Source organism: Camelus ferus, chromosome 30, assembly GCF_009834535.1.
Source record: "Camelus ferus isolate YT-003-E chromosome 30, BCGSAC_Cfer_1.0, whole genome shotgun sequence".
Lineage (NCBI taxonomy): Eukaryota > Metazoa > Chordata > Mammalia > Artiodactyla > Camelidae > Camelus > Camelus ferus.
The window spans coordinates 13,552,143-13,566,115 of record NC_045725.1 but is presented as its reverse complement, the minus strand read 5'-3'; the positions used below and the strand labels follow the sequence as shown (position 1 = coordinate 13,566,115).

At 49.9% G+C, this 13,973-nt stretch overlaps 1 protein-coding gene across 1 annotated transcript in view; it reads left to right on the top strand.

The window, feature by feature from the left end:
- The window catches only part of LOXHD1 (lipoxygenase homology domains 1), a 152,647-nt gene that overhangs the window by 73,773 nt on the left and 64,901 nt on the right, over nt 1–13,973 (top strand). The window contains 6 exon segments of the mRNA XM_032470447.1: nt 1,480–1,672; nt 5,360–5,520; nt 7,884–8,216; nt 8,218–8,371; nt 8,770–8,924; nt 11,251–11,384. Coding sequence (XP_032326338.1) covers nt 1,480–1,672; nt 5,360–5,520; nt 7,884–8,216; nt 8,218–8,371; nt 8,770–8,924; nt 11,251–11,384 — 1,130 coding nt within the window.

The following is a 13,973-nucleotide window of genomic DNA, read 5'->3' as shown; positions in this document are numbered from 1 at the left end:
GAGGGGGAGGGTGCATGGGCCCTTCTTGTGTTTCTGAAACCCCCTCAACAAACAGTGTGGCCAAGAGGTTGGGAGTGTGGGCTCCGGCTGCTGGCGGCCTGAGCCTGACACCCAGTGTTTCCACTTACCTGCCGTGTGTAGATTACTCAATCTCTGCCTCATTTGTATCGAAAGGGATCCTAGTGGGATTGTCATTAGCATTAACTACGTTAGTAACACGCACGTGCACGCACTAAGTGTCCAGTAGAACACTCGCTGTCATTGACTGAACAGCTGCTCCGCGTAGGGTGCTAGGTGTCGTGGAACTGACACAGAGTCCCTGCCATTAAGGAACTTTCGTCATGTCAGGTAGAAACACCTGTGCCTGTCTTCACTTGGTCACAGTCCCAGGGCCACAGAAAGACAACAGAGCTCTCCCATATCCCTTGGCACGCGCCCAAAAAGCTCTCGGGCTGTGTTTGTAAACATAGCTGGTTTCCTTCCGGCAACTCCAAGGATTAGGTACATGCACTCAGCTGTGACAGTGTGTCCATTACCAGCTGCCAAGGGCACTTAGCACATGTAAGAGCGAGAGCAGGGCTCACACGGACAACTTTCTAAATCTGGCCTTTGGGCGCCAGACTCACAGCTAGCATTCCCCCTCCAAACCATCAGAGAGAGTATCTGAGGGGCTGGAAGGGATCTTAAAGGCCACCTGATACTTCCATCTGGTGTTAGATCTGCCTTGCATGCAGCCTTTCAAAAAAAAAAAATCAAAGTAATTTGAACATTGAGAGCTAGGTACATTTAAGGATGGTAACACAATCACCTATGCACTCATCTATGTTGCCCGTGGGCAACGATGCTAAACTGTAAACTAGCGAAGCAACTGGAGTGTTACTGGGGGAAAATGCACCTTAGTTCTAAGAGAGGAGGAATTGGACCCAGAAGGCCAGAACCCTAGGAGGCTGTCTGCATATTCTGTCTCCTGTAGGATGGGGATGTCAAGGAAGAAATGCAGAAATACGTAGGATAGTCCATTGTTTAAAACAAAGCAAAGCCAAATCATGAACGCAGCTCTCAGAGGCGGATGGTTGACACTTGAATGTTTGCCTGTACAGCCCCACTTCTGATGCAGCACACCACCTAACACGCAGAGCGTACTGGAGCTTTTAAAGCTCATGTCACCACACCTGTTCCCTCACTTGCTTCTCCCAACTCTCCCAGGAGATGAGTTGGATTAAAAAGAAGGCAACAGAGCCTCCAGGCAGGAGGAGTACCCTCCTCCCCCTGTTGGCTGATGGTAGACAGGACTGGGACCCAGTCTTCTCCTGGTGAGTGTGCCTGTCCTGAGGAACGAACGAGGAACAGAAGACTGTGTTGAGGAGAGGGAGAACGGTTGGTGCTGCTGTCTGGGGAGTAGGGATGGAGGGATGGAGGGATGGAGGGATGGAGGTTTGAACCTACCGACTCCTTGCTCACCGGCGTCCCACCTTCCAGATCAACCGGCTGGTGATTGGGCATGACAACACGGGCTTGCACGCCAGCTGGTTCCTGGGCAGCGTCCAGATCCGCGTGCCCCGCCAAGGCAAGCAGTACACCTTCCCTGCCAACCGCTGGCTGGACAAGGACCAGGCAGACGGGCACCTGGAGGTGGAGCTGTACCCCAGTGAGGTTGTGGAGATCCAGAAACGTATGGAGGCCGAGGTGGCCGGGGTGGGATGGTCAACAATGCTCCTGGTGGGGTGGGTTGGTGGGGAAGGAGGAGGGGCTGTGGGCAACTTGGATCCTGTCTCAAAGGGGAAGCTTCCAGCTGCCCCTGGTACATGGCTCTGGAAGGGAGAGGGGGCTCATTTTACAGACGAGGAAACTGAGGACTCAATGGATGAAACATTGTTTTCTGGGATCAAGGCAGCAAATGACTTTATTAAAAAATAAACCTTCTCAGCCCTGTGTACAGAGGAGTTTGGGAAAAAGTCTTCCCCCAGGGCAGACTGGCTGAGGAGATAAGCTGTTTGTTCATTCTCTTATTCGATAAGTGTTTGTTGAATATTCTTCTGTGCCAGCACTGCCCTAGGCTTTGCAGAGGCAACCATGAGCAAAACAGACCAAATCTTTGTCCTCATGGACTTTACATCCCACCAGGGGAGGCAAACAATGAATACATAATATAATGCCAAGTAAGAGCTATGAGGAGAATGAAGTGGGATGGGGGTTAGCAATGGCATGGGGGTCAGGGACTTTCTTGGACAGGGTGGTGACATCTCTGAGTGGAGGTGAAGATCAAGGCGATCTGGCCACCATTGCACAGGATGTGAGCGTCATAGATTAGGAAGGGGTCAGGAAACAAGAGGTTATTTAGAGGGTTAGAAAGACGGTGGGACCAAAACCTGGCACACTGTCCCTTCCCTCCCCTTTGCATTTCTACATCTACCCCGAAAGCAGCCATCTGAGGCTCACGTGCGCAGGAAACTTGCTGAGAAAGGACCCCAGTACAAACCCACCTTTTCCTCTTCCAGAGCTCCCTGTGTCTTTTCATTGCGTGCATTTTCTCTCCCCAACTAACCTGTAAATTCCTTGAGGGCTGTGTCACATTCACACACTTGGCAATGGTACCTGCCATTGTGAAGAATCAACTCTTTCCCGCTCTTTATAAGTTAAAACTCGGTCTCCATCAGAGTGATACAGGAACTAGTTAACAAGATAAAGATAAAAAAGAAGCAGTTCCTCAGCTACCTCCTGTCTCACAGAGGTAACAACTTTTTAATGACTTTCCCTTTTCCTCTGAAATGGATCTCCATATTTTCAATAATATATTTATCAATTTCTTGATTTTTCCATCATAGACATTAATAGTGACTTCCTATTATGCAAGAGGAGGATTTAGCTTTTCTCACACACACACACGTGCACACAGATGTTTCCCCTCCTTCCAGCCTTCAGCAATCAATATTTGATTTGTACAGTATTATAACGACTTAAATATCATTCACTCCTGAGACAGCTACTTATAATAATTATATTTCATCTTTATACAACTTTTTGGTTTTTTTCTGGAGTTGATAATAGCCTCATTGATTCATCGGTGTAGTTTTCTATATACCCATCTGTATTTCTAAATACCCATTCGTATCCCCATCTCTATCTTAGTCTGCTAGGGCTACCATAACAAAATACCACAGAGTAGGTGGCTTAAGTAACAAAAATTTGTTTTCTCCCAGCTCTGGAGGCTGGGAGTCCAAGGTGGAGGTGTCAGCAGGCTGGGTTTCTCCTGTGACCTCTCTCCTTGGCTTGGAGATGGCCACCTTCTCACCGTCTCTCACAAGGTCTTTGCTGTGTGCCTGTGCACGTCTGTGTCCCAATCTCTTCTTATAGGGACACCAGTCATATTGGATTGGGACCCACCTTGATAGCCTCATTTTAACTTAATCATCTCTGTAAGGATCCTGTCTTCAAATAGTCACATTCTGAGATACCCAGGCTTAGGGATCCAACATATGAATCCAACCATTAGGGTGGGATGCAGTTCTTTCATAACCCCATCTTATCTCCCTTTCTCCAGTAGAACTAAACTTCTTTCCATATGTTCAAAACCCAACAGGAGTTCTGCTGGTTTCCTCTCCACCTCCTTCTCCCCCAGTCCCTGCCTCAAGGGAAAGTCTGGCCTGCTCTGTAGGCTGCCATGAACCTGTCCTTTTGAGACCTCCTTTGGACCCTCTTTTTGGAAATTCCATTCTCCCCTCTTCTGGGTTGGATCTCCTGTTACCTGGATTTCATATCTTGCTCTTCTTTGCTTTGCCCCCTCATTTTGGTAGAACACATTCTTCACTGGTAGTTTCCTGGGAAAAGGTGCATGGAAGAGGAGTGTAGAGACCCTGAATGTCTTTGATGTCTTTAGTCTACTGTCACCATTGATCCATGATTTGGCTTGTTAGAGAATTCGAGTTAGAACCTCTTTTCCCTTAGAGCTTAGAAGGAATGATTCCACCATCTTCCAGCTCCTAAGGTTGCAGTTAAGAAGCCTGAGACCATTCTGCTGTCCAACCCTTTAGGGGTTTTCTCTCTAAAAGCCTGGAGGATCCTGCTTTTATCCCTGGCTTTCTGAAATTTCGTGATATCCTCACTGCCTTTTGTGATTTTAGTCTCATCCATTGTTCTGGGAACTCACAGGCTCCTTCAATCTAGAAGCATTGTTTTTAGTTCTGGGACTTTTTTTTTTTTTGTATTATTTCTTTGACAATTTCCAACTCTCTATCTCCACTGTTTTCTTTAGAACTGAGCTCTTAGATGTCCGACTTCCTCTGGTTCTCTTCCCTTTGTCATTTGCCACTTGTTTTTGGGAAATTTCCTTTTTGTTCTTTATAGCTGTCCTTGACTCTATCCTTGCTTCAGAATGTTTTATTTCAGCTACTATATGTTCATTTTCAATAGCTGGCTCTTGTTCTCTGAATGCTCAGAGAATTCTGCATAATCCTGACTACCTATTGTTCCGAGAACCCAGAAAGGGGACGGGGCTTGGGGTTCTCTCCATTCAGAATGCCAGCTTTTACTAGTCCACCCTCACTCCCTCCTGAGCCCGTTATCTCTAGTTCAGTGTCTTCAGGCTCTCAGCCAGTCCTCTTGTGTTCAGCCTTCAGTTTCTCACCTTGCTTTGGTAATGGGGGATCCCTCATCTTGATGAAAATAACAGCCTTCACTTGAAAAAAAACTACGATTTTGTCCTACAGCATTGCTGAGAGGGCAAGTCTTGTAACAGTCACTTTGAAAAAATATGGTCCCAGAGTTCTGGGAGACATTTGCTCTCCAATGGGAAGCGCCCTCTCGTGGTGAATACTTATAACACATGTCCACCCTCTTAACAGCTGCATAAAGCGCTGGTTCAAAACACAGACGGTTCTCCCTGGGTAGCTGTATCTGTTGATTTCATCTGAAAGGTGCATATACTTAGACGAAAACTGTAATTTCGATCCCTTGTCCCCTGCTGAAAATAAGGAAAAAAACCAAACACACAGCCTTTTGCTTCTTTCTGCCTTGGGGTGCCTGCCCAGGGGTAGGCACAGAACAGAGAGTGCCAGCTTGTGTACTGACTGCTCCTCATGCCTGGTTCCAGAGGATACATGTAGTGGGTAACTGAGCTTTGGAGTCTAATTACTTGGCTTTGCCACTTCCACCCCCTACTCAATTCCTCTAAGCCTCAGTTTGTCAGTCTGCAAAATGGAAATGATAGTACTCATTCATGACCTCGTGGGAGGACTGGATGAGATAATGCCTAAGAAGCACCAGATACAAGGTGCAGGCTCAGGAAATGTTTGCTCTGTAACTGTCATTACTACTGTTCTTATCACTAAATGTCCCATTTCTCCCCCGTGTGCCCACGCAGTGATCCACTATGAGGTTGAGATTTGGACGGGGGATGTGGGCGGTGCAAGCACCACGGCCCGGGTCTACCTGCAGATCTACGGCGAGGAAGGCAAGACAGAAGTGCTCTTCCTCTCCAGCCGCTCGAAAGTTTTTGATCGGGCATCCAAGGACACATTCCAGGTGTGTGTGTGGTGGGGGGCAAGGCAGCAGGGGTGCCAAGAGGGGGCCCAGCGATGTCTGAAAATGGAGGGGTTGGTTCTCAGCTCTGGCTTCTTATTTGAATCACCTGGGGAGCTTTAAGGACAAAGTGCTGCCTGGTCTACTCCTGGGTCAGTTGAATCAGAACCTCCGTGGTGGGAGATGTTTTCTGGGTGCGTTTCTGAGAGCGCTACCAGTGATACTAATGTGCTGCCAACACTGAGAACCACGGGAGTGGCTGATTCTGGTTTAGCAAAATATGGTGCAAGGTCCATGGATACTCCATCCACTCCGAGCCTTGTGGCCCCAGATGCTACAGCTCACTCAGCCCAAGGGGAGGGCCATGCCTCGCAGGCAGGATGCTGGGAGGCTTGGGGTCTCCTAGCTGTGTTCTGAGTGCTCTGGCCTCCTCACTTCCCTTTGAGAGATGAGAAAATGAGGTAAGAATATGAGCATGTTGTTGGCAGGAGAGGAGGATGCCCTTGGGGGGACATGAATGTTTTCTGTGGGATATGAGTGTGTGTGTACGTGTGTCTGTCTGCAGATATGTGTATGCAGGAATTATGTTCATGCTGGGTGCTCTGTGAGTGTCTGTGCGCCATAAGCAGTTTGGCCCTCACCAGAGAGTCCTAACCCAGTGCCCCACAGAGAGGGTCCTGGCTGAGCTGGGCCAGGGTCACAGGTGTATGGAACGCTGGCACTGGGGGAGCCTCATGGAGTCCACCCGCCTCGTTACACTGCTGAGCAGGTGAAGGAACTCTCTGAGCCTTAGCTTCTTCAGCAGTTCAAACCTAGCTTCGTGACACCTGCCTGGCCTGTTTCATGGTCCCTGGAAGAATCAAAATAGTCAACGTCAGGGAAAGTGCTTGGGAAACTGACCAGTCGTGGAGGTGGAACAGAGCAGAGCATCTTGCAGATGCCAACTGACCACGTGGCTGGACGTGGTGGTGGATGCATTTCCACCTGGGCAGAGATGCAGGGAGAGGGGACGGCAAGCGAGCCCCCCTGGAGAGATTGATTGCAAGGATGCTGTGACCTGGGAAATGCAGGAGAGGAGGTGGAACCTGCTGAGGAAGGGGCTTCCCGTACCCAGAGCCCATCCCCTACATAGTTGAGAAGAATATGTCCCCCTTTCTGGGGTCCTGGGCTCCATTCTGGCTAATAATTGTCTCACAAAGGTGGTTTTGCCTGCATTGTAACTTCATGAACAGGGAGTCAGAACACCTGAGTTTTCATCTAGGTCTGGCCTCCAGGGTGGGAAAGTGGGCTCCAATCATGGGGACAGCCCCAGGCCTCAGTCTCTCCAGCACACAGGTGAGAGAACTGGTGACACTGGGCTTTGGGGAGTGTCAAACCCCAGACAAGGGCCTGTCAGCACAGGGAGTTCTAAGAGTGGCCCAAAGGCAGGGACTCCATGCGAACTGTCCTCTGGGCTCTGCGGGGTCTAGATTTCCGCTTAATGTGAGGCTCAGAACAGAATGACAGATCAGAGGTTGAGGACCTGATCCTCTGAAGGAAAGTGAAATCCACTGACACCACCCTTTGAGGCAGCTGTGCGCTAGGCCCAGTGGGGGAGAAAGGCAAGAAGGAGTGGTCCCTGCCCTCAGGAATTGCCCCCTGAGTGGGCAGACACTAGCGCCTGCAAGCAAAGAGGCCATGCAGGCCAGGCCAGGACCCCATCCCAGCCCTGGGCCCCCTCCCAGCTCTCAGACGCGAGAGGCCTGGTGCAGGGGACGGGCCCGGGGCCTCTGGGGGTGTGAATGGCACTTTTCTTTTTGAAAAAATAACATTTTTTTTTGGCTTACTACAAAAGTTAGATACGATTAATGCTGAAAAAATGTTTGGAAAGAGAACACAGAAAAGCACAAACTGAAAAAAAGTAGTAAGAAAGTTCAGAAATTGAAATGAATAGGTTTTGGTTAAAGTAGAGGAGGGGATAATGGCCTTCTGGGGGAGGGAACCGCATGAACAAAGATATGGAAATGAGAAAAATAGGAATGAGTGTGATGTGCGTGATTAGAGTGTGTGTGTGTGTGTGTGTGTGTGTGTGTGTGTGTGTGTGTGTGTGTGTAAAGGATAGGGGGATTGAGACCATCCTGAGCATCACAGGGGTTTAAAAGGGAAGTTTGGGTGGAGGGTGGCGCCAGCCAGAGGTCCTGATGGCTGGCGGAGAAGCCAGGCTGGACGTGCCGGGGAGAAGGGGCCGGGGAGGCTTTGGGCTCAGAGGTCCCGCGCCCCTCCATCCCGCGGCTCCGCGCACAGGCGGCGCCCAGCCCCGTGGTGGGAGGAGAGGGCACGGGGAGGTGGCCCGGGCCACCCCAGCCACCGCCCCGCGCTCTGCCCAGCTGGAGGCGGCGGACGTGGGCGAGGTCTTCAAGATCCGGCTCGGCCACACGGGCGAGGGCTTCGGGCCCAGCTGGTTCGTGGACACCGTGTGGCTGCGGCACCTGGCGGTGCGCGAGGCGAGCCTCACGGCCGAGGAGGAGGCGCGGAAGAAGAAGGAGAGGGACAAGCTGCGGCAACTGCTCAGGAAGGAGCGTCTGAAGGCCAAGCTGCAGAGGAAGAAGAAGAAGAAGAAGAAGAAGAAGAAGGGCAGCGACGACGAGGAGGAGGGGGACGAGGAGGAGGAGTCCTCATCAGAGGAGTCCTCGGAGGAGGAGGAGGAGGAGACACGAGACGGAGGAGGAGGAGGAGGAGGAGGATGAGCTGGGGCCTGGGATGCAGGAGGTGATCCAGGAGTACAAGTTCGAAGCCCACCGCTGGCTGGCCCGCGGCAAGGAGGACAATGAACTGGTCGTGGAGCTGGTGCCCGCGGGCCGAGGGGGTCCTGAGCGTAAGCCTGGGGAGGGGTCAGCGGGCCCCTGGGGGGCCCAGGGAGGGGGAGGGGGAGGGGCCCCACAGCTCTCCTGACCTGGGTCTGAAATGCCCGTTCTCTGTTGGGTTCCAGCGGCCCTGGTCCCGAGGCGCTGGGGAGGAGCCCTGATGGAACTCGCTGTTACTCAGTGTCAGGGGACATCAGCAGGAGGGCTGCTGAGGGCGAGTTTTGCCATGACTCTCAGCCTCTTGGGCTTCATAGTCAAGGGGTGTCTTGGGTAGGGGGGAGGAGCAGGTTGGGTTCCAGGTTAGCATAGATATAGGTGTACCCGTAGTTCCTTACTGCTCCCACCATCTCGCTGGACACAAGGGGCTGAGCCCCGGGGTCCTCAATGCTGCATCTTCCTATGTCCCCAGCCAACACCTACGAGGTCCAGGTGATCACAGGGAATGTGCCCAAGGCCGGTACCGATGCCAACGTCTTCCTGACCATCTATGGCGAGGAATACGGGGACACGGGCGAGCGGCCCCTGAAGAAGTCAGACAAGTCCAACAAGTTTGAGCAGGGGCAGGTAGGGTGTGGGCTCTCTGGCCCTTGGGTGGCGGGTGGGACTCAGATGATGATTCCCGAGGCAGCCCCAGTCCAGTAGTGTGCCCTGCTGAAGCCAACCAAGTATAAAGAAATCACCTCCTCTGGAAGCCCTGGCACTTTGTGGTCGAGTTTATAAGAAAGGTACAAGTGGGCGTCCGGCACCAGGAAGCCCGCAGGAACTAACTGCAGACAGTTTTGGTGCAGATGCTCAGGTACTGAGTGGCTGGAGCAGCGATTCAAAGAGGATGTGCTAACTGTAAGATGGTGCTTTGGGGAGAACTTGGCAGGAAGGAGAGGTGTGAACTGGGCCTTGGTGGATGAGTATGGTGTGGGTGTCCAAGATGACAGCGAGAGGTATTTTCTGAAGATGGGATTGCATAACAAAGACATGGGGGTGGAAGCGTGGAAGGCCAGTTGGAGGACAGTGGGGCTATTTGCTATGCTGTAGTTAATGCCAAGCCATGGAGGGTGCTGCCTCTGGGAAGCTTACTGGGACCGATTTAAGGGATGGGAAGGGGCACGAGAGGCTTGAAAGACAGGCTGAGAAGCCGAATCTACATCCTGCGGCAGTGGGAGCCCCGAAGGCTTTGAGAATTAAAAGAAATGCGTGCACCTCCCTCCTCCAGGTAGAGTAGGAAAAGCATGGAAAAATATAGCTGTCATCCTTGTCTTTTGAGATTTTACAATGTCCTCTGGCCAAAAGACTGTCCTCCATCTCACCTTTCCCATTTCTGCCAGAGAACCAAAGCCAGATTCCCTCTTCAACCCAGAACAGAAATAAACCAAACCCACTAAAAATACTTCTGAAGGGGGAAGGGTATAGCTCAGTGGTGCTTAGCAATGCACTAGGTCCTGGGTTCAATCCCTAGTGCCTCCATTAAAATAAAGAAATAAAAACCTAATTACCTACTATCCTCCCCCAAAAAACTTGAAAACAACAACAACACAAAAATACTTCTGGACTCATTGCTTGGTTTATTTCAGATGTCCCCTGCTTTTTCTTTTAACATTACCTTCCCATGACTTGAGGATCAGGGTTTATTTCTGTGTTTCAGTCCTTTCCTTTAAAAATTATGGCCTCTATGATGGTTGGTGTTGGAAGAAAATTGTTATAAAGGATGTTGCTGTTACAGTTGATAAAATTTGACTATGGACTGTATGTTAGATAGTATTGTGTTGATGTTAAGGTTCCTGAATTTGGTAATTGTACTGTGATTTTATGAGAATGTCCTTGCTCTTAGAAAATCTACGCTGAAGAATTTAGGAGTGAGGAGGCATGATACCTGCCATACATTTTCAAATGATTCAGAAAAAAAATAGAGAATGAGCAAGAGTGAAAGAATGAGAGAGAAAGCAAGTGTTGCAAAATCTAAGTGAAGGGTGTACAAAATTTCATTCTTCTATTTCTGTAAATCTCCTGTAGATTTGGAATGCTTTTCAATATAAATAGTTTGAAAAGTTATAGCCAAGATGACCCCATTTACTTATCGGGTCCTGGTGTCATCTGTCTGGTCCTGGTGTCATCTGTCTCGTCCAGTGCACATGCATACACTTGGGTCATAAACATTCTCTCTTCCCACCTGAATGGTGAGCAAGTCCAACTCTTACACTTTGAATTCTGTCAATCAGTTGGGGTTTGCACTTTGGCTCGTAGTAAGTATTTAATCAAAATTGGTGGTTGGAAGAGTTTATGCACATATGTGCACACAAGCACATGGTCTCAGTGCACACCCAAGCAACAGGCACACATACCCCACGACACAAATGCAATGGTCCAGCCAACGTGTCTTCTCCTCTGCCCCCTCTCATGGTCACCTTCATTAGCCTCCTACTCCTCCCTCCACTTTCCGGGACACAGGAGGACCCCCTGGCAGGGGTGGGTGAAAAGACAATAGTGCAACTGATGAAGGGAATTAGAGGCACACACTTTCATCTATAAAATAAATAAGTCACAGAGATGTAATACACATAGGGAGTATAGTCATTAATGTTGTAACACCTCTGTGATGACGATGGTAACTGGTCTTATGTGGTGATCATTTCATAATGTATAAAAATATTGAACCACTATGTTGTGCACTTGAAACTAATACAATATTGTATGTTTATGATAACTCAAAAACAAGAACAAAAACAGAAACCAGTAGTGCAAACACAAGACAACTGGCTGCATTTTCCATGCCCCCCACCTTAATGACTTAGGGTCTTACAGCCGGCCTCAGGCTGCCCCAGGTCCTGGGAGGGTGAAGCTGATGGCAAGGTGGGGAAGGCTGCCATCCCCTGAGTGCTACTCTGACCCTTCTCAGACAGACACCTTCACCATCTATGCCATTGACCTGGGGGCCCTGACCAAGGTTCGGATTCGCCATGACAACTCAGGCAACAGACCAGGCTGGTTCCTGGACAGAATTGACATCACCGACATGAACAATGAGATCACGTGAGTGGGACTGGAGGGGAGGGAGGGAGAGCCATGGAAAGTAGGGTGGGGTGGGGTGGCTGTGATGAGTGAGGGAAGGGGTGGGGGGGCTTTGACGTGGGTTTGGCCCATGGAGCTGGCTGGGGGCGCGTTCCTCCCTCCCGTCCCTCTCCTTGGACAGCCCCTACAGCTGCGTGCCCTGACAGGTGACAGTCTGGTAGAACATCCAATCCGGTTCTTGACCTGCATCATTTCAGAAGGTCGGGTTTTCTGTCCCTGCTGTGGTCCTGTCTCCATGCCCAGACTTCGTACCCATAAGTCTCTCCATGTATGAAGTGACTTCTAGGACATAGTTTTAATGTTCTAGACCAGGGATAAGCAAACTTGCTCTGGAAAGGCCAGATAGCAAATATGTCAGGCTTTCAAGGCCATTTGGTCTCTGTTACAACTGCTCAGCCTTGCCTTTCCTGCAGAAAAGCAGCCATGAATGATACCTAAGTGAGTAGGTGTGGCTGTGTTCCACCGAAACTTAATTTATGGACCTCAAAACTTGAATTTCATGTAATTTTCACATGTCACAAAGTAATACTGTTCTTCAGATTTTTTTCAACCACTTAAAAATATAAAATCTACACTTTGCTTGGGGGATATACAGAAGCAGGTGATGGGCCAGATTTGACCCATGGGTCATGGTTTGCTGGCCCTGCTCCAGATTCACAGCTACCACCAGGAGCTGGGGTGGGAAGGGAACATTGTCCTCCTGACAGACAAAGGAACCACACCCGGGAGGTGAAGCTGCAGCCCTAGGGTGAATTTGTGCCAGAGCAAGGACCAGAACTCTAGACCATCAGTGATGAAGCTGGTGTGTTTCCACCATTAGGCCACGCTGCCTTTTAGGCAAGAGGGGCCAAGGGGCAATAGACATGAAGGCCCGGAGCTGTGGTGGGAGGGGCCAAGGGAGGCAGAGGGGAATGTAGGCAAGATCTTGAGTGGGTTATGGAGCTGCGGAGGGCCTGCCAGTGCCTGGAATGTATCCAGCACTCGATAAATAAGTATTTGTTGAATTAAACATGTCTCTAGGAACATGACCTCTTCTTGGGCTCAACCCTGTGCAGGGCAAGGACTGATGGGGCTCACCCCATCTCCCACCTCCACCCTGCCCCACTAGCCCAGATATGTTCCAGATGGGGACTCAGGCACAGCTCACACATGATGTCATGGATTTCCATAAGGTCACCGTGATGGCTCTAAAGGGCTGTGCGCCAAGCCCATGGCTGGGAAGTAGAGTCCTGACCTGGGGTGGATCCTCTGCCCTTAGTCACCCTGGACAAGTTGCTCCATCTTAAATTGCTGGGGGTTTTTTTGTTGGGGGAGGAGGTAATTAGGTTTTATTTATTTATTTGTTTTATTTTTTTTAAGGGAGGTACTGGGAATTGAACCCAGGACCTTGTGCATGCTAAGCACACACTCTACCACTGAGCTATACCCTCCCACCCTGACAAGTTGCTCCATCTTGAAGATGGGCTTAAAGATGCCAGCCCAACTTAAAACGTCTCCAGATGTTCTCAAAACCTAAGGCATTTAGGCTGGGACAGGATAACGTGCTGCAAAGAGTGTGAAGACAGGGACAAACTGTCAACATCCCCAGCTTCCCCTCTCAGCTTGATTAGCGTCAGTTAACTCTGTTCTGTTGACTTGGCATTTCTGGGCCAGCCCAACAATTTTTAAATTATCATAGCTTTATAATCTATCTCAACATTTGTCAGTACATGTTCTCTTTCATGATTTTTTAAGAATGTTAGCTAATCTTACCTTTTTTCAAATCAAGATATTAAATGATTTGAAAAAAAATCCTGTTGGAATTGTGATTGTTTTGCGGAGAATTGCTTATTTAGAGTATGAAGTGCCCCCCACCGGCACACATTTCCATCGACCCAAGTGTTCCTTGAGGGATCTCAGTAGTGCATTTTCTACACACAGACTGCACATTCTTGTTGTGTTTATGCTCAAGTGATGTATATGTTTATTACTCTTGTGAATGGAACCTTCTCGTTACTCCTCTCTCCTCTTCCCTTCTGCTTCTCTTTTTGCTTCCTTCCTCCACTCCTCGCTCTCCTCCTCTTCTTTCGCTACGCTTCCTTGTCAGTGCTGTGTGATGACTCTTCTTCGCTTCCTTGGTATTGGAGCAGCAGTGAGGGCCCTGTGATGAGCTGGCTCCAACCGTTTGCAAGCTGAGAGCGACTCTGAGCAAAGCCTCCTCTGGGGTGTAGACATAAAATTATGGACATTCAGAGGAAACAGAATCTGAGTAGTGAATCTGCTCTCTCCTGTAGAGTACCATCTTCCCCTGGGGCCTTAATAAGGCCTTTGCAGCCAAAAGGATAAGTTAACACTGACTTCATCCCTCGACTACCCTGGACCCAGTTACCTGCCTCCATGCGGACCGGATGCCCTTTACTCCTCTCTGCTGTTCACGCCCCACCCCCAGTCCATCACTGCCTCTGTCAGAAGTGGAGTCAGACCCCACCTCTCCATCCTCAGCATCCCCTGGTCAGGTGCTGTCCGGCATCCGCAGGAGATGCTGGCCTGAGCAGAAGGGCTTAGGAGGGG